Raw genomic sequence first — 21028 nt, forward strand, 5'->3', positions numbered from 1 at the left:
GTTATTTGCCAAACTAAACTTAAGAAATTTTGAAGAGAGGAAGAATGGGTTTTGTAGAGTAGCCGAAAGAGCTCATTTGATGGTTGGCTATGCTTTCCCAATATTGCTCTCTGCTCTTGCTTGAATTCTTGATTTTTAATTAGAAAGCACATTACATCTACGTGTAGCTGGTTCCATTCGCACTTTGATGCTTGTTAATCTGTGCTGAGAATTTCAAATCTATGTAAAACATTCCAGACCATACCAACAGAGGACCGAATTACATCATGCACTGAAGAAAACTTCATTGAGGCACTCATAAGCAAAAAGAAAATCTACAAGATGAAACAACTGGCAAATCCTGGTCTTCACATTTGCTTGGAAAGCTAGCATTTGATGCTGTTTATTTCTATCTTCCACTTTCATCTTGAGAAGTAGGCAGACTGAGGTAGTTGTTGCATTCCCTTCCTTGTAGGACTTTTATTTGTTTTTCTTAAAGGTCATAACCCTACTTTGTATCCATTAATTTTATTTTTAAGGCTTAAGTTATTTTTTTATTTGATTCTAAGGCGTGTAATATTCTATTTATGAGTGCAGCCATGTGTTTTGCTTTGTCACTAATCTCTATTCTTTCTCTATTTCATCATATTTAAACAGAAAGTATCACAGCCTTGTGTTTCTAATTTTGTTATTTCTTTTATGTGCAGACTGATTAACTAGTTAATTACCTATGCTGAGGAGATGCTCAAGGAGCAAATGAAGCAAGCAATTAAGGACCAATATTAATTGTTGTTCAATATCAGAAATTTCACTGGGACCCTTGTAACAGACAGCAAATTTGCCTGATGGAAGATGTGCCACATCTTTTCGATTTCACATTTTCTTGGTGATGACATCTGATGTATATTTCTATTTTCTGTCTTATTGCTAGGCCTTAAGTTTTGAACCCTTTTTGTCAGGCAGTATGGTTAAATCTTAAAAGATAGGGAATTTGATCTTGATATAGCTGTAATGGTTAAATTAATGATTGTAAAGTTTGACAAATATTTGGGAAAGGTTAATCTATTTATGTTCTATTGTAGTTATTTTGGATCCAAGATAAGGAACTGGATTAATAGTATAGTGTTTATTAATGTTGATCCATTATATATTGTAATGTACCCATTTTTTATTATCGCAAGTTTAAATTTGAATTTATGAAGTTTGCTTATCCTAATTTGTATGGAAAATATGATGTCATGATTAAGATGAACAACCTCCACCACACACTTGAAGGGTTGTGTCATGAATATTTTGACATTTTGTCAATAGAAAACCCAACCATGGTCTCTGCATCACAGACAAAATCATTTATCTCAAGTAAATAATTCCAGTGTTATACTATATGGTCATATGAATATTAATTGTCATCAAGTTTTATATTAAATTTTATGTATTTTTCCTAAAAAACATTGCAGGAATTTTTTTTGACTTTATATCTTCAAATGGAATAACAAATTAAATCTATCATTGGTTGTGAGGGTGTAAGCAGATTAAAAAGACTCAATACAAATTATTGGGAAAGTCGGAGTTAGAAATATAACTAGAGGAGAGACTAATAGAGACATTAGAGAACGCATATCTGGTGTAATTTAACACACTTAATTGATGGTGCAATAATCAGATTAAGTATAAAGTGTTGTCAAACAAGGTTTCTTGAAAATTGCCACTGAAATTGAGATTGACCTATACAATATAAATGATACAAATGTAGTAATTATGAAATTGGTGTGTTGAAGTATGGTTGTAGTAGCTTTAATGTTGTTGGATGGTTGATTTGATGATGAATATTCATTCTATCATGATAATATGATTCATTACTTTACTGCCATAATAATTTGATATTGATGCATTTCTTATATTTACAGCCATGATGAATATTCTGCCTATACTTCATTTCTCTATCTTGGTTGAATTGTCAAATATGTCGCCTCTATTACATTTGACATTAAGTATTATAATATTCATATATATTTTGCACCATGTGGGTCTCATGTTTGAAGAACATTTTGCACCGTTTGGACTAACAATACACGGCTTTTACTTTTCATATGGCCCCAGTAAAGAAAGTAGCGTTGCCTATCCAATCACATAAATTTATTACAAGACATGTTGATGCCCATTAACCTCAGTGTTACCGGGAAACCATCACATAAACTACTATCTTGTCTTACATAAATTTAAGTATTTAATATGTTATTCTTGGAATGTTGCAATTACTTGGATATTTTACACAGTTTGATTTCAGATAAATTCGGGGTTTAACATTAAATTGATTAAGTCCATTTTCACTTCTAATACATCCAATTGCTTAGTGGGTGACATAAATGAAATGTTGGGCCATGCTATAAGATTCTCATAATCTTTTACGTTGTGTTTTCTTTGAATTCACACTTATACACCCAACGTGGGTGGGGAATCTTTAAAGAATTGTCTCATCACGTTGACTATATTGGCTGGTTATGAAGAATTGAAAGGATATTTATCCGCAGTTTCACAGTTCATTGCAACCACATCTACAAACTCATATTTTTCTTCGGCTCTCTTTTCTGTACGAACAGTTACTTGATTCTCTGATTATGGCTGAAGCACTTGTTTCCGGTGTCTTCAAGCAGTTGACTGCAGTTGTTGGTGAAGGCATACAACAGAAGGTGAGGCTAGTTGTTGATGTTGACGAAGAAGTTAAACAGCTGAGTAGCAATCTTGATGCTATTCAAGCTGTGCTCGTTGATGCAGAGGCAAGGCAAGTGACAGAGACAGCTGTAAGACGTTGGTTAGATCAGCTCAAACACGCTTCCTACGACATTGAAGATGTGTTGGATGAGTGGAACTACGCCATTCTAAAACAAAAACTAGAAGGGGTTGAAGATGCTACCGATCCTATGAAGAAGGTGTGTTTCTTCTTTCCCTTGTATTGCTTTTCATTTGAACAAGTTAGTTTACGTAATGACATCGCAATCAAGATAAAACAAGTAAATGAAAATCTAGATGTCATTACAAAACAAAAAGAGATGTTTGATTTTCGCATGATTAGGAGTGTTGAAAAGAGTGAACGAGTACAAAGTACCACTTTTATTGATGTGTCTGAGATATGTGGTTGAGTTAAGGAGAAGAGCATGTTAATACATAAGTTGTGTGAGAGTAGTGAAAAACACCTCCCTATCATCTCTCTTATAGGAATGGGAGGTATTGGTAAAACTACTCTTGCTCAATTAGCTTATCATGATAATAATGTAATAAAAAATTTTGACAAAAGAATGTTGGTATGTGTATCAGAACCTTTTGATTTGCATAGGATTGCCAAAGCTATCATTGAGGCTTTAGATGGTTCTGCTTCAAATTTAAGTGAATTAGATTCACTTCTTCAATATATTAAAAGATCTATTGTGGGAAAGAAAATCCTCTTTGTCTTAGATGATGTGTGGACTGAAGATTACAAAGACTGGGAACCATTACATCATTGCCTAAAGAATAGTTTGTGTGGAAGTAAAATTTTGATTACCACACGGAAAGAGTCGGTTGCATGGATGATGGGATCAACTAATCCTATCAATGTTGAGAAGTTGTCTGATGAAGAATGTTGGTTATTATTTAGGCAATTAGCCTTTTTTGGTTTGTCTAAAAAAGAGTGTGACAAATTTGAAGAGACTGGTAGGCAAATCGTAAGTAAGTGCAAGGGATTGCCTTTGGCTGTAAAGACATTAGGAAGTCTCCTCCGCTCTAAAAAACATTGGGAAGAGTGGAAATGTATTTTAGATAGTAAATTATGGAAAGTTAAAGAAATTGAAAAAGATGTTTTTGTGTCATTATTATTGAGTTATAATGAATTGCCTTTTATGATGAAAAGATGTTTTGTATATTGTGCTATCTTTCCCAAGGATTACAGATTAAAAAAAGATGAATTGATTAAACTATGGATGGCTCAAGGATATGTTAAAGAAAAAGAAAATAAGGCAATGGAGATAGTCGGTGAAGAGTATTTTGACTATTTAGCTTCACGATCATTATTCCAAGAGTTTGAAAAAGATGATGAAAATAATGTGATTGGATGTAAGATGCACGATTTAGTGCATGACTTTGCTTAGTTCTTGAGTAAGAATGAGTGTGTCCACATAGAAGTTGATGGTTCTAAAGAGCCACTCATAAGCTCTTTTAATCGTGAGAAAGTTCGTCACATGATGGTTACAATGTATGGTGAGGATTTATTTCTTGATTCCATATTTAGATTAAGAATGATGCGTAGTTTCTTAAATGATACTAAAAATTCCATGGCTACATTACCTCACGATACCATGCCTAAATTATTTGGTGAATTGACATGTTTAAGGGCATTAAATATAGCTAAAGGGTGGCGTCAAAGTAGTTTGATTGAAGAGATTCCTAAAGAGGTAGGAAAATTGATGCATTTGAGATATCTTAATTTGAGTGGCTTACGCATGAGAAAACTTCCTGAAGCATTTTGTGAATTATATCATTTGCAAACTTTAGATATTAGTTGGTGTCGTAAACTGGAAGAGTTACCTCAAGGGATGGAAAAATTAATAAACCTACGACATCTACAAAATGATGAGACTGGCTCATTAAGATACATTCCAAAAGGAATTCAAAGATTGAGTAATCTTCGAACCTTAAGGTATTTCGTGGTAAGTGGTAATAATGATGAGAAAACATGTAGTCTTGAAGGTTTGAAATACCTTAATCTCTTTGGAGAGTTGTATATAGACAAGTTGGGAAATGTATCAGATGTGGATGAGGTTAAAAGATCAGAAATAAAGATTCAAAAAAGCCTCTTTGGTTTGAGGCTAGATTTCAATAAAGATATTAATGGAAGAGAGAAGACAAATGAGGAGGATGAAGCACTTCTTGAAATCCTACAACCATCTTTAAATTTGGAGAAATTAAAAATAGTGTATTACAGAGGCAACAATATTTTGCCCAACTGGATGATGGCCTTAACCAAGCTCAGATGGTTAGGACTTTATGAATGCAATAACTGTACGCATTTGCCTCCCTTGGGACAATTACCATCCCTTGAATATTTAGGCATCATTAATATGAAGAGTTTGAAAAGTGTGAGTAATGAATTTTTGAGAAAAGAAAATGACGGCACATCTTCATCATCTGTTTTCTTTCCTAAATTGAAAAGAATTGAATTTCAGTCTATGCGTGAGTGGGAAGAGTGGGATTACGAGATTACCAGAATTGGAGAAGAAGAAGAAGTTATTACAATCATGCCATCTCTGGTTTCCTTCACAATTTTCGAATGCCCAAAATTGAAGGCATTACCAAAACACCTTGATCAGAATACAAGATTGGAAAAAGTTGTCTATGGTTGTCCTCTGCTAGGCTAGCCTGGAAGGCGTCAATAAGAGGTAATTTTATTTGCTTATTTCTTTAAAATAAATGTATTTGTGATTGAATATTTATTTAAATATTTAGTAAATAATGAATGTCATAAAGGCATTATCATTTAAAACTTGAGTATTAAGAATACATAGTCAACTACTTGTTCAAGTTGGTTAATTAACAAGAACTTCTATAAGGTAAGTTGTTATAAATTAGATAAATATGACAAACTTTAAGTAATTTAAATTTTAAGACTTTAAAATAAGATTTGACGTTGACCCAATGTGTGGATCAATTGATCAATTAAACTGGTGATATCAATATGACATTATAAAATTATAAATTTTTAATAAATTTTAAAGTAAATCTAAGACAGTTGAACTACATTGATAAAATAATTTGACTATGAGTTGAGTTTGTTCCTATTGATCAAACAACATGTGTGACACACAAAACAATTTGTATATCTAACAATTAAACACACAAAACAACCATTTAAACCATTTGATTCATAAAGAAGATAAAGGAAAAAGAGTAGATTTTGATGAAGAGTAAACTCTCACCTGAAATGTAGATGGATCCTAGTGTCCCCTTTACATACATATCAAGTTTCAAGAGTTCTTTACAATACAATTACTACATCCACGTGAAGGAAATAAGAAATTCAAGAAAATTCAGTTACATTATAGAAGAAAATGGTATTTTCACTGATAGAAGAAAATTCAGTTACAATATCCACGTGAACCTTAAAAGTAAATTGAAACCAGAAAATGCGAATTGAATTGAAAAATTGATAATTGATTCAAAAAATCCAAAATTTGAAAATGTGGGCTAAAAAACAAAGTCCGAGGCTGAGATGCGAGCCTAAAACCAAGCCAAAAAAGCGACCAGAATTTTAGTATCCGAAGCCAAACTAACATATTCGGCTTAAGTTGAGCAACACATGTTCATTGAAGTCCAGGCAAATATACTTGAGCGAGCCTAAGCCAAGTTCAGGCTCGGCTACACGTCCCAAGTATGTGCGAGCCAAACCCGTACTCTGAAGCCATCAAACGAGTCGATTACGATTGACCATTTCTCTAAACTCAAATCTCTCAAAAACAAGCCAAAACCGAGCTGAATTATGTTTGGACACGTTTGAGTAGAATTCAGCCTTGGTACCACCTTTGGTGCTGTGTCCAGCGATGACCAGGATACCTTTTCAGCTGTGTCCAGCTATGACCACATGAGGAGAAATTAAATTAGTTGTTTGTTTGATAAAGACAAATAGGCATGGGTCCCATGTTTGAAGGACATTTTGCACCGTTTGGATTAATAATACACGACTTTTACTTTTCATATGGCCCCAGTGCAGAAAGTGGCGTTGCCTATCCTATCACATAAATTTATTACAAGAAATGTTGATGCCCATTAAGCTCAGTGTTACCGGGAAACCATCACATAAACTACTGTCATGTCTTACATAAATTTAAGTATTTAATATGTTATTTTTGGAATGTTGCAATTACTTGGATATTTCACATAGTTTGATTTCAGATAAATTCGGGGTTTAACATTAAACCGATTAAGTCAATTTTCACTTCTAATACATCACATTTGCTTAGTGGGTGTAACATAAATGAAGTGTTGGGCCACGCTATAAGATTCTCATAATCTTTTACGTTGTGTTTTCTTTGAATTCACACTTATACACCCAACGTGGGTGGGGAATCTTTTAAGAATTGTATCATCACGTTGACTATATTGGCTGGTTATGAAGAATTGAAAGGATATTTATCCGCAGTTTCACAGTTCATTACAACCACATCTACAAACTCATATTTTTCTTCGGCTCTCTCATCTGTAAGAACTGTTACTTGATTCTCTGATTATGGCTGAAGCACTTGTTTCCGCTGTCATAGAGCAGTTGATTTCAGTCGTTGGTGAAGGCATACAACAGGAGGTGAGGCTAGTTGTTGGTGTTGACAAAGAAGTTGAAAAGCTGAAAAGCAATCTTGATGATATTCGAGCTGTGCTGGTTGATGCAGAGGAAAGACAAGTGGAAGAGAAAACTGTAGAACTTTGGTTAGATCGGCTCAAACAGGCTTCCTACAACATTGAAGATGTGTTGGATGAGTGGAATTATGCTTTGTTGGAGCAGAGAATTAATCAGGGGGTTGAAAATGTCCTTATTCCTGGAAAGAAGAAGGTGTGTTTCTCCTTTCCCTCTTGTTGCTTCTCATTTAAGAAAGTGATCTTACGGCATGACATTGCATTCAAGATAAGGGAAGTCAATGAAAAATTAGATGAGATCACGAAACAAAAACAGATGCTTAATTTTGACGTGAATAGGAGTGTTGAAAGGAGTAAGCGGGTACAAAGTACCAAATTTATTGATGAGTCTAAAATATGTGGTCGAGCTGAGGAGAAGGATATATTAATACGTAAGTTGTGTGAGAGTAGTGGAGAACACCTGCCTATCATCTCTATTATAGGGATGGGAGGTATTGGTAAAACTACTCTTGCTCAATTAGCTTATAATGATAATGATGTAATAAACAATTTTGATGAAAGAATTTGGGTATGTGTATCAGACCCTTTCAATGAGTATAGGATTGCCAAAGCAATCATTGAGGCTTTAAAGGGTTCTACTCCTAATTTAAGTGAATTAAATTCACTTCTTGAATGCATTGATAGTAGTATTGTGGGAAAGAAAATCCTCTTGGTCTTAGATGATGTGTGGAGTGAAGATTCCAAAAATTGGGAACCATTATATGATTGCTTGAAGAAAAGTTTGTCTGGAAGTAAAATTTTGATTACCACACGCAAAGAGTCAGTTGTACATATGATGGGATCAACTAATACTATTAATGTTAAGGAGTTGTCTGATGAAGAATGTTGGTTATTATTTAGGCAATTAGCCTTTTTTGGTTTGTCTCAAGAAGAGTGTGAAAAATTTGAAGAGACTGGTAGGCAAATCGTAAGTAAGTGCAAGGGATTGCCTTTGGTTGCAAAGACATTAGGAAGTCTCCTGCGCTTTAAAAAACATTGGGAAGAGTGGAAATGTATTTTAGATAGTAAATTATGGAAACTTAAAGAAATTGAAAAAGATGTTTTTGTGCCATTATTATTGAGTTATAATGAATTGCCTTGTATGATGAAAAGATGTTTTGTATATTGTGCTATCTTTCCCAAGGATTACATATTAAAAAAAGATGAATTGATTAAACTATGGATGGCTCAAGGATATGTTAAAGAAGAAGAAAATAAGGCAATGGAGATAGTTGGTGAAGAGTATTTTGACTATTTAGCTTCACAATCATTATTCCAAGAGTTTGAAAAAGATAATGAAAATAATGTGATTGGATGTAAGATGCATGATTTAGTGCATGACTTTGCCCAGTTCTTAAGCAAGAATGAATGTGCCCACATAGAAGTTGATGGTTCTAAAGAGCCACTCAAAAGCTCTTTTAATCATAAGAAAGTTTGTCACATGATGGTTACAATGTATGGTGAGGATTTATTTCTTGATTCCATATTTAGATTAAGAATGATGCATAGTTTCTTAATGGATACTGAAAATTCCATGGCTACATTACCTCACGATGTCATGCCTAAATTATTTGGTGAATTGACATGTTTAAGGGCATTAAATATAGCTAAAGGGTGGCGTCAAAATAGTTTGATTGAAGAGATTCCTAAAGAGGTAGGAAAATTGATGCATTTGAGATATCTTAATTTGAGTGGCTTAGGCATGAGAAAACTTCCTGAAGCATTATGTGGATTATATAATTTGCAAACTTTAGATATTAGTAGGTGTGTTGAACTGGAAGAATTACCTCAAGGGATGGAAAAATTAATAAACCTAAGGCATCTAGAAAATGATTCGACTTGGTCATTAAAATACATCCCAAAAGGAATTCAAAGATTGAGTAATCTCCGAACCTTAAGGTATTTCGTGGTAAGTGGTAGTAATGATGAGAAAACATGTAATCTTGAAGGTTTGAAATACCTTAATCTCTTTGGAGAGTTGTATATAGACAAGTTGGGAAATGTATCAGATGTGGAGGAGGTTAAAACATCACCGCTTAGGAATCATGAAAACCTCGTTGGTTTAATGCTATATTTCAATAAAGATATTGATGGAAGAGAGAGGAGAAATGAGGAGGATGAAGCACTTCTTGAAATCCTACAACCATCTTTAAATTTGGAGAAATTAACAATATCGAGTTACAAGGGCAACACTATTTTGCCCAACTGGATGATGTCTTTAACCAAGCTCAAACACTTAACACTTTTTTATTGCAATAACTGTAAGCATTTGCCTCCCTTGGGAGAATTGCCATCCCTTGAATATTTAACTATCAGAGGAATGGACAGTTTGAAAAATGTGACTAATGAATTTTTGAGAAAAGAAAATGACGGCACATCTTCATCTTCTGTTTTCTTTCCTAAATTGAAAAGAATCGAATTTCGGAATATAAGAGAGTTGGAAGAATGGGATTACGAGATTACTAGAATTGGAGAAGAAGAAGAAGTTATTACAATCATGCCATCTCTGGTTTCCTTGACAATTCACTTCTGCCCCAAATTGAAGGCACTACCAAAACACCTTGTTCAGAATACAAGACTGGAAAAAGAAATTTCTTATTGTCCTCTGCTAGGCTACCCTAGAACGTGGTGAATAAGAGGTAATTTTATTTGCTTATTTTTTAAAAATAAATGTATTTGTGATTGAATATTTATTTAAATATTTAGTAAATAATGAATGTCATATTAAATTTATTTAATTGCTAATTATAAATCATTGGGTAAAGGAAAATTATCATTATCCTTCAAATATTTCAGTTTTTAAATTATTAATTATTGCAAATAGAAATATGTTTGAATTGATTTAATAAAAAATGAAAATATATTTATTATTTGGTATGAAATTTAAAATTAATACTTGAATAAAACATTTCCTATTAATAATAATAATAATATGAAAAAAGGGCCTTCCTCCCTCCACTGTTGAACTTGGAAATTGCCTGAACCGTTGATAAAACAAAAGTGTCAACATCAAAAAAGTCTTATTAGCAGTATAAGTAATGATGTGTTTAAATCACTACTTATACTTTTTCTTTTAAAATTAAGTTCAAAATCCAATTACTATTATTCATTGGTATTTATTTATTTGCAAGGTTAATTGAAGTTGTTGAACAATAGGGGCATTATTGTACTTTTACTTTTAAATTTAAGTTCAAAATCCAATTACTATTATTCAATGGTATTTATTTGCAAGGTTAATTGAATAATATTATTTATTATTAATTAGATTTATTCAATGGTAAAAGGTAGCAATATATTTAGGATTCCAAACGGATACTGGATTGGGTCAATCAAAAGTTACTTTTTATGAATTTTTGTCGAATAAATGTCTTCTTTATTTTTTAGAATAATATCTTGTCTAGTCTTTGAAAAGTACTTTCTTTCTAAAATCTTTTGTATGTACTCTGTCATATTTTTATTATTATTATTATTTTTTTTTTTGTAGAAAATACGTTTTAAAAGTTTTCAAATATATCAGACTGTCTAAGATATTGAAGCAAGGCGTCAAATTTTCATAAATTATTTATATGATATTAATTTTCTGTTTACAGTTACAAATTTCAATCTCAGAACAAATATGTATTGTTTCAGTGCGGTGCTATGTAGAAGAGTACCACACTGAAACCAAGAAGAACTCATTTAAGGTTTCTTTTATTAAGTAGTGAGGCAAGTTACCTATGTTAAGACATATTTTCTCTTTGAAATTACTGAAACCATGCCTCAATTTCCCTCTGCAGAACTTTGTATCATGCTGGAAAAAGTTGACAGGCCCAGAAAAAGTGTCTCAGTGTGTCATTTTGCATTAAGGAAGGCAGGAAAAATGACATGAGTAGAGCAGGTAATGGCATGTTTTCTTATTGATCTCTTTGTGTTTCTTCATTTCTTTAATATTCTGTATATGATACTATTATTTCCTCAATATGCGGAACAGATTTTCTAGTCGGGCTCTTAATTTAAAGAATTTACATGTTCTGTAATTGATTAACAAAGTAAGTACTCCAAGAAAAAGTAGAGTAAGAGAGGTTAAATTTGACAAGCATGGAAATATGTTTAATGTGATATTTCCTACGCCATTTTTCTCTTCTAAGGTTTGCAAATTTGTATTGTATCACAGCTTCAAATTTTGACCTTAGAACAAATATGGGAAAGGGGTCGTATAAATGTAGGAGATTATATCCTCAAAATGACTAAAATGGTTGGTTTACTTTCTCACTCCTCTGTTTTTTCTTCATGTTGCACATCACAGCTTTATTAATTGCTCTTGAGATTCTTTAATACTAATGTAGAAGTGATTTATATACTGTTATTCGCTTTCTCTCACTGTTGGACAGCTCATTCATGAAGGAGCTTCTCAAACTACAATGAATTCTTTCTGTGAAATCCTTAAATGTTGATGGAAGAGAGAGGAGAAATGAGGAGGATGAAACACTTCTTGAAATCCTACAACCATCTTTAAATTTGGAGAGATTACAAATATGGAGTTATAGAGGCAACACTATTTTGCCCAACTGGATGATGTCTTTAACCAAGCTTAGGCACTTAATACTTATTGGTTGCAGTAACTGGAAGCATTTGCCTCCCTTGGGAGAATTGGCATCCCTTGAATATTTAGATATCAGTCATATGAACAGTTTGAAAAGTGTGAGTAATGAATTTTTGAGAAAAGAAAATGACGGTACGTCTTCATCATCTGTTTTCTTTCCTAAATTGAAAAGAATTGAATTTTGTTGGATGCGTGAGTGGAAAGAGTGGGATTACGAGATTACTAGAATTGAAGAAGAAGAAGAAGTTATTACAATCATGCCATCTCTGGTTTCCTTGAGAGTTCACAACTGCCACAAATTGAAAGCACTACCAAAACACCTTGTTCAGAATACAAGATTGAAAAAAGATATTTTTTATTGTCCTCTGCTAGGCTAGCCTGGAAGGCGTCAATAAGAGGTAATTTTATTTGCTTATTTCTTTAAAATAAATGTATTTGTGATTGAATATTTATTTAAATATTTAGTAAATAATGAATGTCATATTAAATTTATTTAATTGCTAATTACAAATCAATGGGTAAAGGAAATTATCATTATCCTTCAAATATTTCAGTTTCTAATTTATTAATTATTGCAAATAGAAATATGTTTGAAATTTAAAATTAATACTTGAATAAAACATTTCCTATTAATAAAAATAATAAATAGGTTGGTATGGAGAGCAGAGCAAGTTTGAAGTCGATGTTACTGAGTGAGATAGCCTATCTTTATCTTTATGTTTATGGAGGGCTAGACCATATTCCTATTTTTATGGAAGTTCCATTTTAGATATTCAGGTGGCAACCAGAGGCAGAGGGATATTTTAACGTATGAGCAAGCAGTAACACATTACAAGTAATTTAATTTAGTTTATTTCTTTAAAATAAATGTATTTGTGATTCAATATTTATTTATTTAATAATTAATGAATGTCACATTAAATTTATTTAATTGCTAATTATAAATCAGTGGATAGATATTTTTTAATTTATTTAATCTAAAATTAAAATATATTTATTATTTTGTATGAAATTTATAACTAATACTTGAATTAAAATTATACGCTCTATGAGCTATTTCATGATTTAAAAGGTTGTAACTCAATTTTTTCATAGGTTAATCAAATCATGCAAATTTCTGTTTTGACCAGGGACAGGGTTTCAGATTATGGAAGAGAGAAGGAATAAATGAGGAGATTATTACTCAAATGGTTGATTATGCTTTCTTACTTATCTTTATTTTTCATGTTTAAACTAGAAAGTATATCGCAGTATTATTACTTGTTCTGTCTATTCTTTAATTTTTATTCACAACTTATTTCTCCTACTGCTGATTGCTCTTTTATTAGGGGGTTTCTCAAATTATGTCCTCTATGCCCTCCATCTCCAAAATATGTTTTCAATTAATTGTAACCATGCATCATTAGCAGTCTTTTGTGAGGAGAGAAGAAGATTGTGTGTCATTACTGTAGATGAAGACAATCACATGACGGTCAGGTCTTGTTTGGTCAGTGAAATGCTGTCCCCCATCTGTTTCTCAAAATTATTAAATATTTTCTTACTACAAATTTTACAAAAATTTAAATTTCTGTTTGCTTTAAACATGTAGATCATTCTTCAGATAATTCGGTCTGTTTTACTTTTTATGCTCTCTCTTTTATTTTGATTCAATCAATTTTCAATTTCTGGGAAGCTTATGATTTAGCTACATACACACTTTGTTTTCTTTCATTATCATGTGAAACCATTAATGGTGTAATGGATTTTCAAGGCTACAGGGATTAGTTAAAACAGAGCATTTTAAATTTCTGTTACTGATCGGCAAAGGAAATTATTCATTTATACATATGTCATTTGCCTTTTCTGACTGTTGGTTTATTCTGTGTCAGGGACCTTTTTCAATTACACTGAATGCCATCTATGAAACCAGGCATCAAATTCCCTCCGCAGAACCTTGAATAATGGTTGGAATAATTCACCTCGATTTCATCAAATATTATATTTATAGTTGCAAATTTCATCAAATATAAATTGTCTTGGTGGAGCCTTTTAATGTTATGCGAGACATGAAAAGTAGCGTTCGGCAAATGGTTTCAATCACTTGATTTGTGGTTCGTTATGCTTTCTCAATTCTTCTTTCTTAATTTCTTGATGTTTTATTGGGAAACATTTCACAGTGTTATGTTATTTCTATGATTTATGTGTAGAAATAGCTACTATTGATGGTGTGAATGATTTTCAGGGCTATTGAGAAGATTGTTAAAACTTGAAACAGAGCATTTTCCTAAACTAAACTAGGTAAAATTTCAAATTTGTGTGTGCTTGTTATAAATTGTCCGAAGGAAATAAGAAAAATACCTTTTTAGTTGTATTAACCTTTTTCAGAGATTTATTTTTTCAAAACAAAACATCATTTTTCAAGGCCCAAATGCATTTGCTTTATCTTACCATTGAATTCCTCTTTTATCAGGGAACTGCAATGGAAGAACCAAATTTATCCTTGAGATCTACTGATAGCTCATTGAGGTTTGCTTTAGTAATTTGTATTGTTTTGACTCAATAAACCAAATTGAAAATGACATGAATTATGAAAAATCAATGCTATAACATGATTCATACAGACTGTTTCTTTCACTAAATTTTTGCTTTTGATTAGCAGAAGAAGTACTCGATCTAGGTTATAGCAACAAATGACCAAAATGTATAATTTAATGTGGGGCAACCAGGGATTTCAATAAGAAACTTGTGATAAAGGACCAACATATTCCTTTTGTTATTTTCAAAAATTTTAAGAAACTTGTTGTGTTTAGGCATATTGAAACCAGGCATCAAATTACCTCAACAGAACTTCATGCTGGAAAAAGTTGACAGGCCTGGATATAACCTGTGCCTGTACTCCTTAAAGGTCTTAATTCATTCTAAGGCATGTAATTTTCCATTTGTATTTTCATATTTCATCAAAAATTATTGTCTCTGTGCAGCATTTTGCATTGTGAAAGAGAGGAAGAATGGCGTTAGGAGAGTAGTTGAAAGAACTCAGTTAATGGTTGGTTATGTGTTCTCAATAATCTCTTTCAAATAGCAGCATTGTGTTTCTGATTCTGTTATTTACTTCAATAATAACCAGAACTTATTTACTTTTCAGGCTCCCTGTGCTGATAATTTATAATTTTGGTCACTGATTAGCTGAAGAAATTACTCAAGGGGTAAAGCAACGGCAGAATCTTCATTGAAGCACTTGTAAAACAAATAGCAAATTTGTCTGATGAAACAAGTGCTGAATGTTTTGGTTTTCACATTTTCTTGGTGAGCAGTTTCTGTTCTTATATCAATCTCCTATTTACTTTCGGGAGAAATGAAAAACTATTATTGGTAATGGCCAATTGATTGGCTATGAATATACAAACTGCTGTAGGATTAATGTCATCACTTTCATTTGTAATGCCATAATCAAATTCTCACATTTTCATGTTACAGTGCTTTTCAATCAAAAGATCATGAAATCAACCAAGATGATGGATTCGATCATAATGCAACAAGATTGCTAGACAGAGAAATCTAATCAATGGGAGTGATGATTTGTAAGAATTTATAAATCAACTTCTACTCTTTTAAGACCAATTGTTTCATTTATTTTCAGTTGTTTAAGATAGTAGTCACAGGGCACTGATTTTACATATCTTTTAAAAGACCCTTCCTAATGATATTTTATTTGCTTTTAGAGGCATGTAAATTGCTTGTTTATTTCAATGAAAGATGCATCTTTATACATGGATGTTGTATTTTTCTTTTACTAAGACAAATAAATTTGTCATTCACAGTTTTACCTTGCAACACATGTGGAAGAGAGGAGGGATAAATGTAGAGGACTGTTTAGTCAAGTGGTTGATCATACTTTCTCACTTCTCTGTTTTTCTTGATGTGTAAACTTCTCCGCATGATTCATGGCTTAGTAAATTCTTCAATTTTAATTGATGACTGATTTAGATAGGGCAGGAAATATATTGAACATGAATCTGTACTTTTGGAAGGTTATAAAGTCTCCTCTAATGTTTAAGCTCTTTCTTCTTTTAACTAAGGCATGTAATTTCTATATGTGGTTTTAAATTTCATCAAATATTTGTTGTCTCAGTCCAGCATTTCACTTTATGGAAGAGAGGAGGAAGAATGTTAAGTTGGAACAGCATTTCTGTACTTAATGAAGCTTCCTGAATTACAGTTGACCCTTTATAGTATTCCTTTGATGACTTGTGGCGCTCCTTTGTCAGAAAGCTCCTCAAGTGACTGAGGATTCTCTCTCTGAAAGTGTTTGAAGACTCGTTGAGATGGGTTTCCTTTTTTGGTTATCACTCTACTTAGTAGGAAATAGAAAAATCATGTTCTATCTAATAGAACTTGATTCTGGTATGTTAATTTTGATGCAGTGAGTCAAGTTAATTTTGAAGCTCTTTTTTATTTTTCACTTAGGCATGCAATTTTCTATTTTAAGTTTCAAATTTGATCAAATATATATTTTTCTTGGTGCAGCATTTTCACATTATGCAAAACAGGAAGAATAGTGATTTGTGGTTCGTTTCTTCATTTCACAGAATTATGTTATTTCTTTGTTGTCTGTAAAGAAGTAGTTACTATTGATGGTGTGAATGATTTTCAGTGCTATTGAGAAGATGTTAAAACTTGAAACAGAGCATTTACCTAAACTAACTCGGTAAAATTTGGAATTTGTGAGTGTTTGTTCTAACTTGTCTAAAGGAAATAAGAAAAATACCTTTCTAATTGTTTGACTTTTTTTTTCAAAAAACAGAACATTGTTTTTTAATGCATAAATGCTTTAGCTTTATCTTACCACTGAATTCATCTATTATCAGGTAACTGCAATGGGAGAACCATATTTATCCTTGAGATCTACTGATAACTCATTGAGGTTTGTTTTAGTGATTTGTATAGTTTTGATGCAATCAATAAAATTGAAAATGTCATGAATTATGAAGAATCAGTGTTATAACATGATTCATATTGACTGTTTCTTTCAACTAATTTTTTGCTTTTGATCAGCAGAAGAAATACTCAATCTAAGTTATAGCAATGAAGGAGCAAAATGTATCAGTTCATGTGAGGCAGCTGGAGATTTCAGTAAGAAACTTGTGATAAAGGACCAACATATTCCTTTTATTATTTTCAAGAGTTTTAAGACACTTGTTGTCTTTAGGCATATTGAAACCAGATATCGAATTATCTCATTAGAACTTCATGTTGGAGATAGTTGACAGACCTGGACATAACCTATGCCTGTACTCCTGGAAGGTCATAATTCACACTAAGGCATGTAATTTTCCATTTGCAGTTTCATATTTCATCAAAAAATCATTGTCTCAGTGCAGAATTTCGCTTTGTGAAAGAGAGGAAGAATGGCATTAGGAGAGTTGTTGAAAGAACTCAGTTAACAGCTGGTTATGCGTTCTCACTAATCTCTTTCTGTCTTAATTTTTTGATGTTTAAACAGAAAGCACATAGCAGTACTGTGTTTCTGATTCTGTTATTTACTTCATATAATAACCAGAACTGATTCACTATTCAGGCTCCCTGTGCTGATAATTTATAATTTCAGTCGCCGATTAGCTGAAGAAACTGCTCAAGGAGTAAAGCAATGGTGGAAACTTCATTGAAGCAATCATAAAACAAAACAACAAATTTGCATGATAAAACAAGAGCTGAATCTTTCGGTTTTCACATTTTCTTGGTGAGTAGCTTATGATCTTATTTCAATCTCCTATTTACTTTTGGGAGAAATGAAAAAATTATTAATGGTAATGGCCAATAATTGGCTATGCATATACAACCTTTTTTAGACTTAATGTCATTACTTTCATTTGTAAAGCTATAATTAAATACTTGCATTTTCATGTTACAATGTTTCTTAATCAAACAATCATAAAATCATGATTTACCAAGACGATGAATTTGATCATAATGTAACAAGATTGCTAAATGAAGAAATCTAATTAATGAGAGTGATGACATGCAAGAATCTATGAATCAATTTCTACTCTTTGTGAGACCTATAGTTTGAAATAGTAGTCACAGGGCACTGATTTTATATATCATTTAAAAGACCCTTCCTAATAATATTTTATTTGCTTTTAGAGACATGTAAATTGCATGTTTATTTCAATGAAAGATGCATTTTTGTACATGTACATTGTATTTTACTTTTACTAAGACAAATAAATTTCTATCAATCACAGTTCTACCTTGCAAAACATGCGGAAGAGAGGAGGGATAAATGTAGGGATTGTTTAGTCAAATGGTTGGTCATGCTTTCTCACTTCTCTGTTTTTCTTGATGTGTAAATTTCACAGCATTATTCATGTCTCAGTAAATTCTTCAATTTTTTATGCAGAATTGATGACTCATTTAGATGGGGCAGGAAATATGTCGTACATGAATCTGTACTTTTGGAAGGTTATAAAGTTTCCCATAAGGTTTAAGCTCTTTCTTCTTTTAAACAAGACATGTATATTCTATATGTAATTTTAAATTTCGTCAATTATTTGTTGTCCCAGTCCAGCATTTCGCATTATGGAAGAGAGGAGGAAGGGTGTTAAGTTGGAACAGCATTTCTGTACTTAATGATGGGTGAGACCGCTTTAACATGTCATGTATTCGATTTCTGGTTGCATTTGTTCTACTTGAGATTACTATCAGACATCAAATTTTGTCTTCTAAAGTCTATTGAAAATATTCCTTTTGTTATTTTCGAAAGTTTAAGACACTAGTTTAGGCATATTGAAACCAGACATCAAATTATCTCACAGAACTTAATGCTGGAAGTAGTTGACAGACTTGGATATAACCTATTCCTGTACTCCTGGAAGGTCATAATTCATACTAAGGCTTGTATTTTTCTATTTGTAGTTTCATATTTCATCAAAAAATTATTGTCTCAGTGCAGCATTTCGTGTTGTGAAAGAGAGGAAAAATGGCGTTAGGGGAGTAGTTGAAGGAACTCAGTTAATGGTTGGTTATGCATTCTCACTAATCTATTTCTTTCTTCATTTCTTGATGTTTAAACAGAAAGCACATAGCAGCACTGTGTTTCTGATTCTGTTATTTACTTCAATGATAACCAGAACTGATTTTTTATTCAGCTTCCGGTGCTGATAATTTATAATTTTGGTTAGCTGAAGAAAATACTCAAGGGGTAAAGCAACGGTGGAAAACTTTATTGAAGCACTTGTAAAACAAGAGCTGAATGTTTTGGTTTTCACATTTTCTTGGTGAGTGGCTTCTGATCTTATTTCAATCTCCTATTTTCTTCTGGGAGAAATGAAAAACTATTATTGGCAATGGCCAATTAATTGGCTATGCATAGACAACCTGTTTTAGAATTAATGTCATCACTTTCATTTGTAATGCTTTAATCAAATACTTACATTTTTATGTTACAGTGCTTTTCAATCAAAAGATCATGAAATCATGATCAACTGAGATGATGAATTCGATCATAATGCAACAAGATTGCTAGACAGAGAAATCTAATCAATGAGAGTAATGACATGTAAGAACTTATAAATCAACCTCTACTCTTGTGAGACCAAAAGTTTCAAGTATTTTCAGTTGTTTGAGATAATAGTCACACAACGCTGATTCCTATAAATTTCTATTAATCACAGTTTACCTTACAACAAATGTGGAAGAGAGGAGGGATAAATGTAGGGGACTGTAAAGTCAAATGGTAGGTCATTCTTTCTCACTTCTCTTTTTTGATATGTGCTGTAAACTTCACAGCATTATTCATGGCTCAGTAAATTCTGTATGTAGTTTTAGATTTCATCAAATATTTACTTAGTGCAGGATTTCCGTCATGGAAGAGAGAAAGAATGGAATTCAAAGAGTAGTCTAAAGAAACTCAACTGATATCGAGTTAATGGTTGGTTATGCATTCTCAGTGATCTCTATTATTGTTTTCTTCATTTCTGGATTTGTTTCTGATTTCTCTCTTTAATGTACAGAACTGATTTACCAATCAGTCTACCTATGCTAGGAATTGATAATTCGTGACACTGATCAGCTGAGGAACTACTCCAAAGGGCGTAACAATGGCAGAAACATCCTCAAGGCACTTGAAACAAAAAGAAAGATGAAACAGGTGCTGAATCTTTTGGTTCCATCACACCAGCTTGGTTTTAAGAACTTCTGAGATAAAATTTTCATCCAGTATTTTTTTTTTCTGTTAATTTATATTTGGTTTTGCCATTTTTATTTTGTCGCTAGCCTGTGTCATCTAAGTTCTCGTGAGGCCAGTGATTGTATAAAGTGATATGTAAGAAAAATGTCATAATTTAAACATAGGATAATGTTAATATGATATGAGAAGTTTATAGTGTTTTATATCATGTTCATATTACAAATGGTACAAATGATTTCGTTTAAATTTTATTTTCACTATTAAATATATGATTCTTCTTTTTTGGTAAGTAAATGTCACCTTATTTGTTAATAAACATTAGACCAACTCTTACAAGTTGAAACTCAACAACTCAAATTTGATTTCTTTCTTTTTTTTTTTTAATATTTAAAGAAAAATTTGGAACCATCAAAATAAGAGAAGAGTTCCATAGCAAGAACAAATAGAGTTGAAGACATAGGATCACCTTGACGGAGGCCACGGCCACTTGGAAATGAAAGCAACCAACTCGTTAATTTTTTAATTTTATATTATTTTTTAAGATTTTATTTGAAAACTATTTTCATAACAAATTCAAATCATATTTATACGAAACATATATTAATTTTTTTATTAGATTGACCTCATTTATTCATATTCATTTTTAATTAAAAATTATTTTAATTTGAATTTTTATACACTATTTTTCCATAGTTGTAAATTTTTATTAGAAACTATACATAAAAATAAATCATTACGAAAAATTTTAATTAAAATCGTAAAAGTAAATAATAGAAAATGACTATTTGTAAAGGTTTAAATAAAAGCGTGAGTGCTAAGATGTATCCACGTGGCAAATAGGAGTTCGGCAGGGATTAATCTTACGCTGTGGGTAGCTTCTGCTG

General features: G+C 32.0%; 2 protein-coding genes across 51 annotated transcripts; both read left to right on the forward strand.

The window, feature by feature from the left end:
* The first annotated feature begins 2516 nt into the window (after nt 1–2516).
* On the forward strand, nt 2517–5889 carry LOC123203124 (putative disease resistance protein At1g50180). Its single transcript, XM_044619313.1, has 2 exons — nt 2517–2909; nt 5178–5889. The coding sequence occupies exons 1-2, from the start codon at nt 2598–2600 to the stop codon at nt 5367–5369; spliced, it is 504 nt and encodes a 167-aa protein (XP_044475248.1). The 5' UTR covers nt 2517–2597; the 3' UTR covers nt 5370–5889.
* Nucleotides 5890–6262: 373 nt separating this feature from the next.
* Nucleotides 6263–20352, forward strand: LOC123202402 (putative disease resistance protein RGA3). 50 transcript variants are annotated; one of them, XM_044618495.1, is made up of 25 exons: nt 6263–10034; nt 11172–11272; nt 11549–11629; nt 11766–12375; nt 13108–13167; nt 13846–14067; nt 14199–14254; nt 14427–14482; nt 14938–15002; nt 15102–15262; nt 15434–15537; nt 16089–16524; nt 16825–16880; nt 17015–17260; nt 17333–17406; nt 17535–17696; nt 18202–18263; nt 18357–18418; nt 18520–18592; nt 18904–18973; nt 19138–19233; nt 19405–19514; nt 19630–19691; nt 19811–19886; nt 19969–20352. In XM_044618495.1, exon 1 carries the CDS (start codon nt 7235–7237, stop codon nt 10025–10027), a length of 2793 nt encoding a protein of 930 aa, XP_044474430.1. In that variant the 5' UTR covers nt 6263–7234; the 3' UTR covers nt 10028–10034; nt 11172–11272; nt 11549–11629; nt 11766–12375; nt 13108–13167; nt 13846–14067; nt 14199–14254; nt 14427–14482; nt 14938–15002; nt 15102–15262; nt 15434–15537; nt 16089–16524; nt 16825–16880; nt 17015–17260; nt 17333–17406; nt 17535–17696; nt 18202–18263; nt 18357–18418; nt 18520–18592; nt 18904–18973; nt 19138–19233; nt 19405–19514; nt 19630–19691; nt 19811–19886; nt 19969–20352. The 50 variants fall into 50 exon arrangements, with proteins under 50 accessions (XP_044474430.1, XP_044474498.1, XP_044474406.1 ...); XM_044618563.1 differs by having other exon boundaries at nt 17565–17696; XM_044618471.1 differs by having other exon boundaries at nt 17338–17406.
* Nucleotides 20353–21028: the final 676 nt, after the last annotated feature.

Source organism: Mangifera indica, chromosome 2, assembly GCF_011075055.1.
Source record: "Mangifera indica cultivar Alphonso chromosome 2, CATAS_Mindica_2.1, whole genome shotgun sequence".
NCBI classification, from domain to species: domain Eukaryota; kingdom Viridiplantae; phylum Streptophyta; class Magnoliopsida; order Sapindales; family Anacardiaceae; genus Mangifera; species Mangifera indica.

Bases quoted from the DNA above. Each gene is read 5' to 3' on its own strand.
- LOC123203124 (XM_044619313.1), top strand. From the start codon at position 2,598: ATGGCTGAAGCACTTGTTTCCGGTGTCTTCAAGCAGTTGACTGCAGTT. The intron at 2,910-5,177 runs GTGTGTTTCTTC...ATTGAATTTCAG, and splicing joins CTACCGATCCTATGAAGAAG to TCTATGCGTGAGTGGGAAGA.
- LOC123202402 (XM_044618469.1), top strand. From the start codon at position 7,235: ATGGCTGAAGCACTTGTTTCCGCTGTCATAGAGCAGTTGATTTCAGTC.